Source organism: Melanotaenia boesemani, chromosome 6 (assembly GCF_017639745.1).
Source record: "Melanotaenia boesemani isolate fMelBoe1 chromosome 6, fMelBoe1.pri, whole genome shotgun sequence".
NCBI lineage: Eukaryota > Metazoa > Chordata > Actinopteri > Atheriniformes > Melanotaeniidae > Melanotaenia > Melanotaenia boesemani.
The window spans coordinates 9,829,821-9,845,934 of NC_055687.1; the positions used below are offsets into that span (position 1 = coordinate 9,829,821).

Here is a 16,114-nt window from a genome sequence, read left to right on the forward strand (position 1 = left end):
AATACAGAAAAACACAGATCCGGAAGCAGAGGACACTTCCTGATTCAAACTGAATTGTTGAATTCACAGCTTGAGAGTGGTAGACATGTTTGCTGTAGTTCCTAAGAGTAGCTGCTTTGTTGTTAAAAACACCAGACTCCATATTGGTCACTCTGGATCCTGTTCTGTATTATCCTTATGTATATTTACATTTCTCTAATTTAGATAACACCTGAAACCAAAGCCTCATTCATAAGAGCAACACTGAACTTTAGAACTTTAGATTTTATTACTTTATGATGTGACAATAACAATGAAACACACCTCTGAGGGAGATTAATCTATTGTGCCATGAAAATTATTAATGGCTAACAAATTACATGAAATGGTGATGAAACAGGTGTCAGCCTGCAGATTAATCCAGTTCACATTATTTGTCTACTGAGCTTCAAAATGATGCAAAACAAACAGGAAAAGTGTGTACAGTAAGTTTAGTAAGTTAGAGTTAACACAACTATAAATAGAAAGATCTTCTTTTTGAGTAGCTTTGATTAAAAAAAATGCAGACTAGATAATGATCTTATCTTAAATATGGACAAGACAAAGGTCCTCATAAAATAAACTGTTTTATCCATCCTGGAAGAGGAGGTGGTAACTCTACATGGTTACATGCACAGGTTAAAACTATGGTTACAGCTTAACCTGGCATTTTAAGCCGAACATCGTGCCTCAGTACACTGCGCATTCAAGGAAAATCAGGTCAATAACAGAAGTACTGTACATGCAATGAACTGACACTGTTGATGAGAAATGTTTAGGCATTCTGTTTCCTTTTTACTTGCTTTGTGGTAGTTCATTACACATGTAAAAATAACCGAATTTACTCCATGGACTGTGGTTTGACAAATATGAAATGACAATATAATATGACAAGTACACGCTCATGCTTTACCTTAACTTTGGTTATATTGGTGTTTTAATCAAGCTTTGAGAGCATCACAATTGGTCCAGCAAGTATGGTTTAGGCATATCTGCTATATGTCTGTGGTGGAGAGCCTGATCTGCATTGAAGCAATATGTTGAGACATTAACATGTGAACAAAGAGGCTGGTTCAGTCAGAACCTTCCTCATCTCCACTGAAGAAATAGTAGTACAAGAGGTCAAAATTTTAAGCAGCAAAAACATATTCTTATTATAGAATAAATAAAGTTTTATTCTATTAAATCATATAGGTTGTGTTAAACTTGCATTAAACAGGTTGTGCTGTCGAAGTACAGTATGACACACTTCTGGCTAGTCATTGTTTTGATTTTTGCCTTGAATAGGAGATGCAAAGGGAGGGACATGGTGCTCAACAACACTGACAGGAGCCGCATTCCTGCATAGGTGAGCACAAAAAAAGGGGTTAAGCCGCTCCCCTTTCAGCTGGCGGTATCACTGGATCATTGGTAAATTCTTTCTGGGCTGTTCACTTGTCAGAACAAGCAGAGGCACAACGTCAGCAATACAGAGAAAAGCGGGGAGACAAACCGTTTCAGAAAGTACCACAGTGTGGTGAGGGCAAGAGAGAAATACAGGACTTTAAGAATCTGAATTTGAATTTCAAACAGAAACACAAGATAGGGTGGAGAGAGAAAGAGAGGGAGAAAGAGAGACATGCACACACGCTGAGGGGTGTGTCATAACAATTTAGTTCCTCAAGGAAGTAAAACTCAACGTTATCTTAAGACAGGGTGGTGAGAACTGACAGAGGCGCTGCAGGAGGGCTGCTTTTATGGGTTTTCCTTTTGTTCTTGGTGAAAATGAAGGGATCTTGTTAAATTAAATAGCCTGTGTTGTCAACCTGAAGACAGACAGAGAGAGAGAGACACACACGAGGAGGGAGGGGGACTCAGCAAACACTCAGGTAAGACACTTCTGCTACATTCATGTGCTGTGCTAGTAAAAAAAAAATAATGGACAAGGTGCAATTTGTTGTTCTATATTTTCAGTTTGTACAAATTAATCATTGTTGGCGCCAAGCAGAGACAGTATGAGTCGAGGGATGATTGGAAACTGAATGACTTCTCTCCACTTCCCCATCTTACACACGAGATGAGACTTACGAACACTCATGGTCATGCTGCAACAAGTACAGTGACAGGCACAGATGTAGAGCTCACATTTTTGTTTGCACAGGCTGGGAGTTGCTCAAGTCAACTTTCGAAGCAGTGGACTTTCCCTTCTTCACTGGCCCGATATGATTTGTAGCAGACTAAGACAATGCCAAAGATAGTTGCAAAGTTACTCACTTTGTGGTATAGAAACAAGGGACACATACTAATTTTGAGTCTCTGCTAATGAATCCTCACCAGCAGGCAAACTGCTGTATTTCACTTCCCTTTTCAGCCAGATGTGTGACAGGCTGGAACGACTTGCTCTAAGGGTTGAGCAATGTTGAAAAAGAAACTGCAATATGTGCTTTTAAAGGATTTCAAAATGCTTCCCTGTCTGCTAATTTATGAGGATAGTTTCTAGTCAAACCATGTATATTTAAAGGTTGTGATCATTACTCCAAGACCCAAAGTCATGACAATTCAATTTTTTACAAAACTTAAATGGATAATTCAAAATGCATGCGAAGTACAATAACTTCAGAGTGAGTTGCACAAGAGTTAAAATAAAAAGAAAGAAATCTCATACTAGTACAGCCCTTCTGCTAAACAATTCAACGGAAGTGATGTTTCATCCTGGTTACATACTCATCTTTCACAAATGGTTGCTGAGTAACAGCAAAGACCTGCAAATATCTTTATCGTTATTGCTTAATCTTCTCTTGCTGAGGTTTATTTATTTATTTATAGTTTGTTTTGTGTGTGTGTGTTTTTATTATGGCAATGCTAATCCTAGCTCAGTAATGAACCTTCCAAAGATAATCTGCTTCTTTCTATCTGACTGAACAGCATGGACTGTGTGCTTTTCCTAAAATATTCTCATTGTTCAGTCAATTCAAAGGCTGTGAGCAACTAAAAGTGACTGCTATTGCAGTCTCACAAGCTTCAGTCCAAGCCACCCAACCACAGGCCAACCTAACAAGGCCCTGCTGCACTGTTGACAACAGTACAAAACACATTTTATTGGCTCAATCAAAAGGTTCTCTGATCCGGGTGAGAAGAGCTGCCTTCATAAACACAAACTGCTGGAATGACATAAGCACATTATGAACACAAAACATGTTTTTCTTTTATTTACAAATACCTGCATGTAAAAACAACCATAAACAATGGTTAAATATTTGCGTCCTCATGTACACACGTTCATACATGCAGGCGAGCACTGTTAACTCAATGGTGGAGAGATCTGAGGAATCCTAAATATTTACTCCTACTGCTGATGGCTCCACCAGCCAGGACTCTCTCTTTGACTGTACATTAACCCAGCCTTCAAAGATTCCTCACTGACCAGCTGTTACAGTAACCCTCTCTGTGTGTGATGCTTCTAGCTTTGCTTTATGTTGTTTTCCCTGCAGCACTAAACACAGTTGCTCATCAATTCCGGCAGGCATTTGGGAGGGAAACAAACACTTGAACAAGTAATGCATTCACTCCCTGGTGGATGTCAACAGCAAACTGACAAATGCTCAGAGGCCCTCTTCCATCCAATTGTACCGACAAATTGCAGCTCAACATTGAGCAACTAAACGATGTCCATTACAGAAAAGAGTTTAATGGCAATTGGCTGCTGTAACATAGAAATGTTTCAATATTCACTAAACAGCCTCGACCCCCTCGTCCCTACAGAGCTGCTTTAAAAATAAAAATAGAAAAAAAAAAGTGTTGGTACAGAAAAGGAGAGCAATGCTACGTCTCCTGCTGGGGGAATTTCACTGTGTGGAATACTGGCTGATGACTGCACTCTGTCCTCAAATCCCTATAGTCTTTTAGCAAATAAACGAGACTGATGCATGAATATGAAATAGCTATCACACTGCTCCACTTCCATTATCACTGTTAGGGGAAATTAATCTAATGAACGTTCTTTAATTCCCTACAGGGAACCCGAAGCTTTTTGTAACAAATGTCAGCTGTAAGGAAAGTGACACTTGTTCAAAATATATGGCTGTGCATGTAAAATGGAATCTACTGAGACTTTCTATAATAGTGACCGTTTTCTTATAATGAATGTTACGACAGGCAAGTGGAGAGTCATAAGGAGTGAGGTCCATCTGTGTGTAATTATCATTTAAATAAATTTTTAATATAACTGTCTCACTTCCTCATGTATCACTGAAAGGTTCAGTCATCTGCACACACTGCTGACTAGCAATGACAACATCATCTCTTAAATAACACCATCTCATATGCACAAACAGAAACAAGAGAAATACGTTACAACAGAGCATGGACGATAAGATTTTGATACAAAGCATCATAATAACTAAAGCTGATGAGAAGCTAATGTTTGACTTAAAAGAAAGACTCAAGCACCGTAACTAAGGTAGCTACTGGGTATAGGGTGCTCACATTTTTGCCCTTGCCCTGATGCAATGTGGTAACAGCACGCATGGGCCTGCCTCAGCTATGCAGCTTACATGCTACCCGTAAATACGTGTCTGCACAGGTCAGAAGTGGGATTCAGTAGAGAACTTTGCACTCAGAGATGTTCAGACGGTCTTCAAAACTTCAAGCCTGTAAATTTCTACACACGTGAGAATAAAAGACCAAATGGCACAGGAAGAGGGCGAGGAGACAGCTATCTCAGTGGCACGGATGTTTGCTAAAGATACTGCTGTATTTCTTTGTTGATTCTGTCTCACGAATCACACACTCTTTGGATTAAGGTGAAGTAGAAGCTAAGCATTATGACTTAGATTTAAGCTGTTGCATCTCAGGAACAGGAGATATACCTAAGACTTATCTGTTTAGCATAAGTACCCTACAAAGACTTACTTTCTTCAACTAAAAGGCATAATGCTCTAATTCTTCACATCTTCATACGCACATGACACAGTAATTTCTTGTTTAGTCTTTTAAGCTTCTCCAATAAATATATCAGATTATGAAAATATTGTTTTCTTTTCCGAGTGCCTTATTTCAAATTTGGTTTCTTCCATGTTAGAGATTATGGGTCAATTATATGTCATTTAAGAGATTAATTCAAAAGGTATCGACAATTGCAGCTAAAGAGCTGATTTTGCAGTTCTCTCATACTTCAGTGTGTTTTCTGATAACCTCCCAGAGGGCTCTCTTTGATAAATGCTAGGTGTGGTTAAATCTCAGTGGAGAAATTAAAAACCTCTGTTGACTCTTCTCTGTGGTGCTTTTCCCGTTTGGCATCATGTGTGCATGTCAGATACAAAAACAAACACTGTAAGTAACATGATTCATAATGAGCTTCAGGTTTTTAAAGAAAACACCACGTGCTCAGTGCACATTTATCACTGTAAGGATATCAGTTTATGGTTATTTTTAAATATAGGTTATGAGTATCAAATAGATAAATATATAACCCTGAATTGTTTATCATGGTGATACTGAGATGGACTTGTATGTAAGAAGTGCCAGGCAGGAACTGGGGGGACCATTTGTAAGTTACAAGATCATGACTACAAAAATTTGGATAAGAGAGCTAAACAAGCACAAGTTAGAAATCACACCTCCAAATGTTTGACTGGAACTGCTGGTTTTCCAGCAGTAACAGTGTGGATAATCACAACCAAGTCTGGGGAAATGAAGTTGTTCTTCTTTTCAGACCAGTCTTTAAGACTCTGCCGTTTATGTATTTATGTGAATGTTTAATGTTAAACAATGATATGGTTGTATAATTAGCAAGACTGTCATTAAAACAAAAAAAATACTTTTTATATTTTATAAACCAGGCAACCATGGATGCATTCAGCTCCAAGGACATGGCCTTGAGGGCACAGAAGAAGATCCTCAGCACCATGGCCACTAAAAGCTCTGTGCAAATGTTCATTGACGACACCACCAGTGAGATTCTGGATGAACTGTACCGGGTCTCCAAAGAGTACACAGGGAATAAAAGCGAGGCTCAGAAAGTCATCAAGGACCTAGTCAAGATTGCAGTCAAGATTGGTGTGCTGTTCAGGAACAACCGCTTCAACACAGAGGAACTGGGAATGGCCCAAGACTTCAAGAAAAAGCTCCATCAAGGGGCCATGACGGCCATCAGCTTCTATGAGGTATGTTATCACAAATGAATAACTTAATGTGCATAGTGTATGTAGGCTTTAGAAATCCATGCAGTCATGCATCCATTGTCTATAACCGGTTATTCCAGTGCAGGGTCATGGGCAGATGGAGCCTGTCCCTGCTACTATTAGGCAAGAGGTGGGGTACTCCCTGTACAGATCTCCTGTCTATCACAGGGTTGCTTTAGAAATCCAGATGTTAAAAAAATAAATAAATAAGGGTTGCATAAGAATTTTATTTATTCTAAACTAAAAGGTTTTATGTAAAGTAGGTCCTTCAGTGCTACATCTTCTCTTTAACAAAAAAATGAATTAGATAAATAAAAACAAGGAATTCAGTAATGAACGCAAAACAGTTTTAACAACTTTTTTTTTTAGCCATTTGCAAAAATGCTGATAAAGAACTGTAAGAATAAAGAATGTTTGGATTTGTTATTACGTGAACAGGCAGTCACAAATTGCATACTAATAATGACATAAGGTTATCCCCCTTTTCTAACATAAATATACCTTCTCACTGACACAGGTGGACTTTACCTTCGACAAGGCGGTGATGGCAGAGCTCTTGTCCAGCTGCAGGGACCTGCTGCTAAAGCTGGTCAACACCCACCTCACCCCAAAATCTCACGGCCGCATCAACCATGTCTTTAACCATTACTCCGACCCTCAGCTGCTGACCCAATTGTACGACCCCAGCAGCCCCTTCAGACCCAATCTCACCAAGATCTGTAAAGGACTCAACAAACTGGTGGAAGACGGGACAATATGACAGAAAGTCAGTCTACGCAGCAAACACTGGGAGATCCACCAGGAGCCTCACCTGAGACTCCAAACTGTTGGAAAATTTTTGTCTTACTTCTGCCGAGGACTGGCTGCGTGAGACAAGTGACTTGAGAACAAATCTGCTGCCCCAGTTTAGAAAGAACGTGGGAAGAGAATAAAGTTGGTGCGGTCATTCCTTAAATTTACAGTGTGCAAAGGAGACACATTTAGATGTGTTTGTCTATTCAGACAAAGATATTTCAAATCAAACTTGAACATCAACAGATTTGTATTTTATCAGCTGTTTTACAAGCATATGAAATATTGTCCATTGTTTAATATTTGAAACCTTTACATGTTTTAAGATAAACTACTGATAGTGTGCATTGAGGTTGAGGCGCAGAGAATATAGAGGGGAAAGGCCACTGCAAAACAGCACTGCCATCTGGTGGTCAGGAGGTAATACTTCAGCTGAAGTGCATTATTTTCACTGAGTTGTGAAATTGATTATACAATAAAGGAAACAAACATACTCCTGTTTTCTCACCATTGCTTTGCACTGTTCAAACACATTGTTATATCAACAAAATAATTATCCTCTACAGCTGAAACGATTAGCTTGACTGTTTATCATATGATTCAGCCAGATACAGCCATTAAATATTATTGGGTAAGGGGGAAAAAATCAGGTCTTTCACTATATATCAGAAAAATTATTTAATGTAGCATTTACAACTTTTCTTTTTTGTTAGCAATAAATTAGAGAAATTTCCTAAAACCTTTGAATTTTAAAACTATGCAAAATTTATGTGAAATAACAGACATATCATTCACTTAAACTCTATAAACTCCAAAAAATCTGACAAAATATTCTACAAATAACCCCATATCTCTGGTCAATTTTTCAGCAGTGATAAAGAAAAAACTTTATGAGCAGTTTTGTTGCATTATCTTTACAGTGAATACAATTTATGTTTTTAAATTTTCTGATCAAAAGATCGAGTCAGAAAAGTTAAGGATAAGATGGAAACCATGTGTTGAGGTGACTATGGTACCCTCCATGTGTTTATTAATCTACTGAATGTGGCCTTAAATGAACAGAGCTACGACGACGTGAAACAATCATTTAAAAATGTTTCTGTATTTATTGGCTGTGATACAGCAGCAGCACAACAACCTGGTTTCTTTTTTCATTTTTTTTTATCTATAATACTTTTGTTCTGGAGTCAAATCCCTGCAATATGGCTTTCTGTGAAAATTTGATTAATCAGAGTGAGACAAAGAAAACCAGACATCACAGTTCAAAGATCTCATCCTCTTTGTCTCTCAGTTTCTTGGTGAGTTTGGTGACAGTGAGGGGTACTGCCACATGTGTTCCCTGCTCATGAATTGTGGAGGATGAAATAACACTCTGCGACCTTGTGATTGGTCGCCAATCTGATGTTCTGCTGGAGCAAGCGGCTTCTAGGGCTGCAACCCTGTCAAGAAAAGAAAAATCTGTATTCAGCTTGGGTTACATTCACAAATATACCAAAGTCTGTGTGTAATGCTCAAAGCTCAGACTAAAGAAAACATAAGAAAGAAGAAAGATAAGAAAGATTTTAATAGCAACAGTAAGAATTTAGGAGAGAAATTTGTATTAAAAAAGATGCCAAGATAAAAGAATTGTGCCACTGCATTTCACTAGAACCATTTTAATGGACTTTAATGTGGATTCAGTCACTGGAACTCTGCTAAAGGGGTGGAAACACAATCTGCAAGTCATTTGACATTTTGACAGATGTCCAGCTGGGTTCAAATTTTAATTTCTATTATTTAGGCATTTCTTTGATGGTACATTTAACTCCTCATGATTTAGCCATCTTTAGCTATTGCATTATTAAGTTAGCTAGCCTCCACAAAATTTCAAAACTTTGGAGTTGCCTTAGTTTCCTCTATAGTAAGTCACGTCATGTGGCTGGCATTAACTACTATGTAAAAAAAAAGGACTAATGCAGTGGATCAGGATGGAAAGCAAGGAACGCTTAAGTAATTTCTCTGTAGGATTAATATAGTTTTATCTTATCTTATCTGCCAGAATCTGCACAAATTATGGTGTAAACAAATTACAGCTCGAAAGCCAAGAGTGATTAGAGGGATCTGTGAAAGAAGAAGTTCCTGTGGCTGAGAAAAGGAGACGTTAAAACGTCCAGTAAGATCTGTAGAAAAGCTAACACAAGTAAAGGATTTGTATGAGGGGCAATTTAGAAATGATCACTGAATAACTACAAGCATATAGCTGAGGTCTCATTGAAGATTTAGTGATGGTCAACCAGAGCATGCCAATTAAAAAAAGGAAAAAAGAAGTTACTTTTACAAACCACCACTGAAATGATAAACAGGGAGAAAGTCTAGGGAAATCTGCAAACTCACACAGCATAACAGAGCCTTCAGGTCAACTCACTGTCAGTTTTTGTCACTTTTAGGGTCATACCAAAAGTCGGCAGCAAAGCATCATATGATCGTAACAATTACTTCTTATTCCTCACTGCATGGACCAACCTGATAATACAGCATTTGTGAAAGTCAATACACATTTACAAATACAATGTTAAATTTGAACCTGAAAAAAAAATGGAATCTGGGTGAAATAAAATGTCTTTATGAAAGTGTTTCACTAAAGCAAGCTGAGGGGGGAAAGAGAAAACTATAAGACTAGTCATGGAACAGACATGGAAACAACCATGTCTGAACAATCAGTCATGCAGCAGTACCTTTGCTCACCATCCTGGCATCCTCTGACTGCAGCCTGCTTGGACTGGCTTATCAAGTCATCCAACCTCTTCAAAAAGTCCACAGGAGTAAGGTCTGATGCCCTCTCTCTTCCATCCTGCTGTGCTTTCTCAGAGGAGCTTCTTGTGTGCCCGTTGTGAGCAGAGGCATTGTCAGCACTGCCCTCCTTACTGTCCTCAGACAAATCCACTGCATTGCTGCTGTCATCCAAGTCTGACAGCACAGGAATGGACAAGGACTTCTTCAGGTATATTGAGTCATTGGTGTACAGCCTGTTTGCTCTTTTGATCTGCTCCATCTGAAAAAGATTTGAGCTTTTTTTGTCAGATATACAGCTAATATGATGGATAATCAACACTTGTTTATTTAATTTTAAAATGCTAGTCATACATTTTACTTCACAAAATCAAAAGATAAACATGATCCCAATTAAACAGTTCTTTCATACACTGACATTTAGGACTTTTGCCTTTCCCAAGTTTGCAGAAAGAACTGGATAAACAATTTAATTAAAAGGCTATCCTGCAGGTCAGCAGTTTAAGCATATTTGTGCATTTCAAATTTTATTCCACTGTACCAATTAGTTTATACAATCATGTTGCTACACTAAAAACAATAAATAGAATACTGAATGATCAGCCAATTAAACAATTATATACAAAAAAAAATTTTTTTTGAACAGTTCATATACTTTGCCATCACTACAGTAAGCTATTAGAATAGAGATTACTCTAATAATGTAAAGCTTTTAAGGGATATTGTTCCACGTCCTGATTTATTTCTGAGATTACGCTGACATTTTAAAAGAACAAAAAGCAACAACAACAACAAACGTTTGGTAAAACTGAATTAATTATACTTACGGACACTCCATACTTAAGGGCCAGACCTTGTATTGTCTCTCCGGGCTGAATTGTGTGTTCAATACGTCTCTGGCGAACTGGGGAGAGCGGAGATCGGAACAAACTGCCATAAGACCTCGTTCGGCTTCCGCGTAAGAGACCACCTCCTATGGATGGTAAAGGCGCTCGTTCCCCTGACATATTCAGCTTGGTAGACGCACCAACAGTAGAACATTGCTACCAGTAAACTTTACTCTCGCTAACATCATGATAAAAGGATGTTTCTTTTAGCTTTCGTGTACGTTCAAGTGTCAAACTAGCTGTTTAGTTAGCCAGCTGGTTGACTTATCGACTTAATCCATGTTGACGCTCGTTCTTTCTCGTCTACTAGTATCAACCTGTTACCATATGTCCCCGAAAGAGATAACGATTCGGTCCCCGCAATAGTCTTCCTTAAAATCTGACTTAACTACATGTTGAACTTATATTGCCTGTCAAAAAGAATATCTGAGAAGTTACCGAGAACTTTTGTCATTGATATTTTTAAGTCTCATGCAATGTTGCCATGGCTGCCGTATTCAGCGACGGCCCTCCCGATTCGTCACGAATGCTGCGTTTACTGTAATTTGAATAACCGGTACGATTTGAAACTTCTACATACGATGTTACCGAGAGAGTAAAAATTACACATTTTCACACATGATATGTGTTAAAATATGCCCCGGAGCTTAAGTATTAAAGCGTATTGGGCATCTGTACAATATACAAACGCATCATTCAAACATACAAATATATCATTCAGTCGTACTTACTCACGGATAAAAACACACGTGTAAATAAAAGTAAAATAGAATAGTTAGAAATATGTAAGATTAAGCAAACTCCTGCACGCACTAACAACGTTTATAGTTTGAAAGCCGAACTTTTTTCCGTTTGTTCAACTAGAAGCCTGTAGTTCTGATTTAGGCCGTGGTGGCTAAATGCACCATTGTTGTCAAGAATTACCCTTACCATATCGTGAAGCTTCTATTCCTGACACCTGTTTTAAAATTATCAGCCATATTGACCATGTCTTTTAAAAGGGAAGGAAACGACAAAAGCCAGCTTAATATTCTGAAGGTAATAGTTAATTTACATGCCATTTTTTGTTTCACAGGAAGTACTTAGCTTTGTTTACAGTTTTGTTGTAGTTAGCTCCTGCTAGCTAGCTAGCTAGCTAGCTAACAGCAAGATGTCATACAAATTTATAAACACTCCACTGCTGCTATTCAACTTTATTGAATTGTGTTTCAGAAGCGGCGTGTGGCAGACCTTTTGTCTCATTTTATTCCAGAAGACGAGGCTGCGCTTATGAAAAATGGAAGGTGAAAATAATTTATATCCACATTAGAAAAGTAAACAATTATTACTTTAGGTTTTTAACATGAAATGACTGATCAGTATTGTGTGGTTTCTAGGTACACTTGCCTTGTATGTTCCTACCGTCCTGTTTTTGATACAGTAGATATGCTGACAGTCCACAGACAAGGGAAGAAGCACCTGGAAGGTGAGATTAATTAAGAAAGCATTCCCTCTTACTTTTAATATTTGGTTACTTTATTACGGCGAGGGAGCGTTAACAAAGTTAAGTGGAGGGAAAATATCTGTATTCTTATACGTGATGCAATTTCAGGTACTACATATGGTTTTTAAAATTTTGCTGTATTAATTAATAAACTTGTTAAATTACTAATTAAATTAATTCATTGCTAATGCATTTATACATAGCGAATACATAATATATGTATTACACATATGTAATAAATATGTACAGTCTCATAGTGCCATTTATTTTTAATTATACACAGTGTCTTGTTTTTTTTTTTTTTTTTTTTTTTTTTTTAATCTTCATTATTTATTTACTGATTTTATTCAGGATTAAAAGCATTCTATGGCAAAAAAGCAAAGCTGAAGAATGAAATCGCAAAAAGACAACATGACAACTACATCCAGGCAGAAGACAGATGTCAGGTTAGTAATTTGACCATATAATAATATCTAAATGTTCGGAAACCCAGAGTATCTGAGACCATTCAGCAGACAGAGGGTGAATGAATCATCCCAGGGAGACAGAATGAGCTGAACAAACTGTCTTTGACTGAGATTTTAAATCCATGTCGTTGTCTTGTGAACCGCATTATGTGGCGCCTCTCTGAATACCATATGACCCTGACAAGTTACATCCTGCCAATTTGTTTTCCATTGCATGTGGAAAAGCAGAATACTTAGCAGAGTTGACATTTGAGAGAGCTTCAGTAGCATTTAATATACAAGTGTGCATTAAGTATCTTGTTGTGATTTTAGGATGCCTCCAGTTCAGCTCCTTTATTGGCACAAACACGGAAGATAACCCATCATGCTCTACTGAAGAAGGTACCATATAACAGCTGTCACAGAAAAGCCAGGTGGGATTATTTATTGCTTAAATTAAATTTTATCTTTATCATCTTATAAAAAAAAGGACTATTTAAACAGAGATCTGTTATTCTTTTTAAGTGCAAAATCTGAGAGAGCAGGAGCAAGCACCAGCTCACATCCTGCCGGGAACACATCCAACAAAACGCCATCTGGTTGTCTGAAAACTGAAGTTTCAAACAAGGCTTCCACCAGCAGTTCCAGCGGCTGTAATACAGGTAAAGTTTGTCACAGGAAAACACCTGTTTTCAGATTTTATGTAATGGAAAATCCAGGTGTAGCTATGTTTTAAGTTTTAGTTTGGTTTGTTTTCTGTTATTGAAGAAGAGCCATTTTCATCCAAAAACATGATAGAATCTGAGACTACAGCCACACAAGCGTCCGAACCCTTAACAAGTCAAAGGAGGAAGGAGCTGGAGCACTACCTTAAACTCAAAAGGTTAGAAACACTGGTGCAAAGTATTATTTGCATCCTAGCGATAAGATTTAGTGTTCATGGTTCATTCCATATTGATGAACCAATCTCGTGGTGTTTCTGCATTTCTTCTGTTTATTTCTTAGTGACGGATGGTTGCGAGACCGGAACGGCCAGTGGGTTAAAGACGAGAATGTGGAGTTTGATTCAGATGAGGAGGAGCCTGCTTTACTCCCCCCTTCCCAACATACAAGTGACTGAGAGGGCTAAAAATGTGAAAAATCAGATAAACATGTACCACAGTGGTACGTTTTAAAGCTAGAAACTTCTAGAACTCCATATGTAAGGCTTTTATGTAACATATCTAAACAATCCATGAACTGTACATTTGATGAAATGATTTTCCTTTTCTGTTTCCTTCTCTCCCTTATTGTAATACATTGTGACTGAGCAGAGATTGGTATGGTTTCCACCAGTGTTTCAGGTACAACGGGTCACCAGACTTGATTTACGGCACTCTATATATGCAATACTTGCATTTCCACCAGGCATCAGACAACCAGCTCAGTTCTTTACTCTGCTAAACAGACACATTATTCTGATTTTAAATCCATGCACACCAAACACCAAATATTTTTAATTAAATCATCCTACATAGACTTTCAATTCTTGTAGTGTTGTACACCTTTTTTTTTTTGTAGAAATAAGCTTCTTGAGGGATGGGACAGAACAACTGTGCAGCCTAAATGCTGTGCAGCCAAGAAAATGGTCTGGAAAATTGCTATTTATTTAATAATATCAGCAAAGTTATTAACAAAAGATTTCAAACATTTAATTTTTTTTGTTTTAAGTAAATACTCATTATCAAACTCTACTAAGCATTTATAACTTTGGTTGTTAGAAAAATAAGCCGGGTTGCTGCTGGAAGTTTCTATTAATCACCTACCATGTGTTTTTTCACACTACATGATTTAAGTTGACATTAACCCTACCACCTGTAATTGCACTGCTTATAATGTTGGTTCTATTAATACCACCAATGTTTGAATGTAAGCACAGAACCATAAAACAATCTTAGTATTAATTTCCAGAAAGACTGTATACCTGTGGGATTTTCTTGCCATTAACAGGAGGAAAGATTGACTATATCTCATTTACAGTGTAATAAAAGCTGTTTGTGCTCACATAAGTGCATGTAGGTGACACCATGCTGAGTGGTAGGAAACTGTACAGTGGAGGTAACCATTCCTCAAACAACTGGCATGTCAAATATTCAGTCATTCATTCAAGAGCCAGATTGTTGAACAGTTGGGTATTTAATTTGCTTTTTGGATCCCTCAAAATACATAACTGACAACCATTATGGCAGAAACTGGGACTGGGTTTAAAATCTGTACAAAGTTTGTACGGTGTCTGCTTGCCTTTAAAGATGTGGAAATAATCCCCAAAAGACATTCTTATGTTTTCATGTGAAGCTGCTTTTTTGTGTAGATGTGGCAACACTTTGGCAAATAATTTCTATTTTGAATCAAATTAGTCCCCCAGCATGCTCTTTTACTATCTCAACAGGAAAAAAATTAACTACAGAGGTTGGTCTTTACTTAAATTCTGCTTCCATGTGTCTTATTACGTACTCTGCAACATCAGCCTTTTTTTCTACATGGAATCCTAAGAAATAAACATTTTTTATTTAAATGTTTTTTGCTACTTATTAGCAGATGATCAACCTTTGCTGCCTATTTTTACTCCTTTCATTTAATATCTAGGACAGCTCAGTAAGCTTTCCTATAAACTGGTGTGGAGTTAAATTAACTGTTAGATTTTGTTAATTGTGTTTGTTCAGAACTCGTTCCTGCAGTTGGCAAAAGAAAATAAATAAATGGGACAGAGCAGAAGGACTTGACAGATTGGTTGCCTGTGACACCATGGAAATGTGCAGAAAGTTAATATTTTATATCTTAAAAATCTTTCCCATTCATTGATACTAGTAAACACTACATAAACACTTAAATTTGAATAAAATCCCTTGTGATGTGATATTCATTTTACATTTTCCACTCCAGAATGACAAGAAGGGGAAATCAGTTACAGTCCAGTCTTCAGTGTTATCGTCCAAAAATAAATGCATCTACATTTTACTGCGAATGATCAGAGGCAAAAGGAAACCCTGGTAACAATGTGTAGTGCCGCAAACATCCTTTTAATCATTTCTAAAAGCCAAATGACAGCAACACTCATAGCTTAAAAAGCAAGAACCACGAGACAACAAAAAGCCCTGTTGCCATATTAAAATGTAGGAAATAAACAGTGGGAGAAACCCAAGCATGACTGTCAGAATCCTCAGAGGTTAGCAGCTGTTTCTGCTCATAAATGCATGAGTGCTCAACCCTCCTAAAGTTTTTTCTTATATTTGGAACAAGGTAATTCAAGCTCATTGGGCTAAGTTTTCCGTCAGGGTTGGAGTGAGGAGAGTTGGGGTGTAAAAATAAATCAGGTGCTTGGGGGAAGTCAGTGGATCAGGGGCGGCTTTAAAGGATTAAAGTGCTGTGATTCTTCACATGAAGGGTTTATCCTTAAAATGCCGTCCTATTCAGAAGCAATCATCATTTAATGTTTACCATGAAATATGGACAGTACATCCCATAAGAAATCCTGTCTCACATCAGTTGTTTTTAATTGAGGTTAACTCAACATGATTA

At 37.6% G+C, this 16,114-nt stretch overlaps 3 protein-coding genes across 4 annotated transcripts; 2 read left to right on the plus strand and 1 right to left on the minus strand.

Annotated features, from left to right (window-relative positions):
* The first annotated feature begins 1,467 nt into the window (after window positions 1–1,467).
* Window positions 1,468–7,464, plus strand: tnfaip8l2b (tumor necrosis factor, alpha-induced protein 8-like 2b). Its single transcript, XM_041987664.1, has 3 exons — window positions 1,468–1,886; window positions 5,838–6,161; window positions 6,697–7,464. The coding sequence occupies exons 2-3, from the start codon at window positions 5,844–5,846 to the stop codon at window positions 6,937–6,939; spliced, it is 561 nt and encodes a 186-aa protein (XP_041843598.1). The 5' UTR covers window positions 1,468–1,886; window positions 5,838–5,843; the 3' UTR covers window positions 6,940–7,464.
* A 73-nt stretch (window positions 7,465–7,537) lies between these two features.
* On the minus strand, window positions 7,538–11,372 carry lysmd1 (LysM, putative peptidoglycan-binding, domain containing 1). The gene is made up of 3 exons (XM_041987662.1): window positions 10,568–11,372; window positions 9,686–10,002; window positions 7,538–8,410 (listed from the first exon to the last, which is right to left on the minus strand). The coding sequence occupies exons 1-3, from the start codon at window positions 10,745–10,747 to the stop codon at window positions 8,227–8,229; spliced, it is 681 nt and encodes a 226-aa protein (XP_041843596.1). The 5' UTR covers window positions 10,748–11,372; the 3' UTR covers window positions 7,538–8,226.
* Window positions 11,373–11,483: 111 nt separating this feature from the next.
* On the plus strand, window positions 11,484–15,446 carry scnm1 (sodium channel modifier 1). Of its 2 annotated transcripts, none has more exons than XM_041987660.1 (8): window positions 11,484–11,665; window positions 11,840–11,910; window positions 12,004–12,092; window positions 12,462–12,556; window positions 12,890–12,990; window positions 13,082–13,218; window positions 13,325–13,439; window positions 13,562–15,446. In XM_041987660.1, exons 1-8 carry the CDS (start codon window positions 11,615–11,617, stop codon window positions 13,674–13,676), a joined length of 774 nt encoding a protein of 257 aa, XP_041843594.1. In that variant the 5' UTR covers window positions 11,484–11,614; the 3' UTR covers window positions 13,677–15,446. The 2 variants fall into 2 exon arrangements, with proteins under 2 accessions (XP_041843594.1, XP_041843595.1); XM_041987661.1 differs by having other exon boundaries at window positions 13,355–13,439; window positions 13,562–15,445.
* Window positions 15,447–16,114: the final 668 nt, after the last annotated feature.

Coding starts and splice junctions, on each gene's coding strand:
- lysmd1 (XM_041987662.1), bottom strand. CDS start 10,747: ATGTCAGGGGAACGAGCGCCTTTACCATCCATAGGAGGTGGTCTCTTA. Junction 10,003..10,567: donor CCCTTAAGTATGGAGTGTCC/GTAAGTATAATT, acceptor AATCTTTTTCAG/ATGGAGCAGATCAAAAGAGC. Junction 8,411..9,685: donor TGCCAGGATGGTGAGCAAAG/GTACTGCTGCAT, acceptor TTTTCTTGACAG/GGTTGCAGCCCTAGAAGCCG.
- tnfaip8l2b (XM_041987664.1), top strand. CDS start 5,844: ATGGATGCATTCAGCTCCAAGGACATGGCCTTGAGGGCACAGAAGAAG. Junction 6,162..6,696: donor CGGCCATCAGCTTCTATGAG/GTATGTTATCAC, acceptor TCACTGACACAG/GTGGACTTTACCTTCGACAA.
- scnm1 (XM_041987660.1), top strand. CDS start 11,615: ATGTCTTTTAAAAGGGAAGGAAACGACAAAAGCCAGCTTAATATTCTG. Junction 12,557..12,889: donor AGGCAGAAGACAGATGTCAG/GTTAGTAATTTG, acceptor TTGTGATTTTAG/GATGCCTCCAGTTCAGCTCC. Junction 13,219..13,324: donor TTCCAGCGGCTGTAATACAG/GTAAAGTTTGTC, acceptor CTGTTATTGAAG/AAGAGCCATTTTCATCCAAA.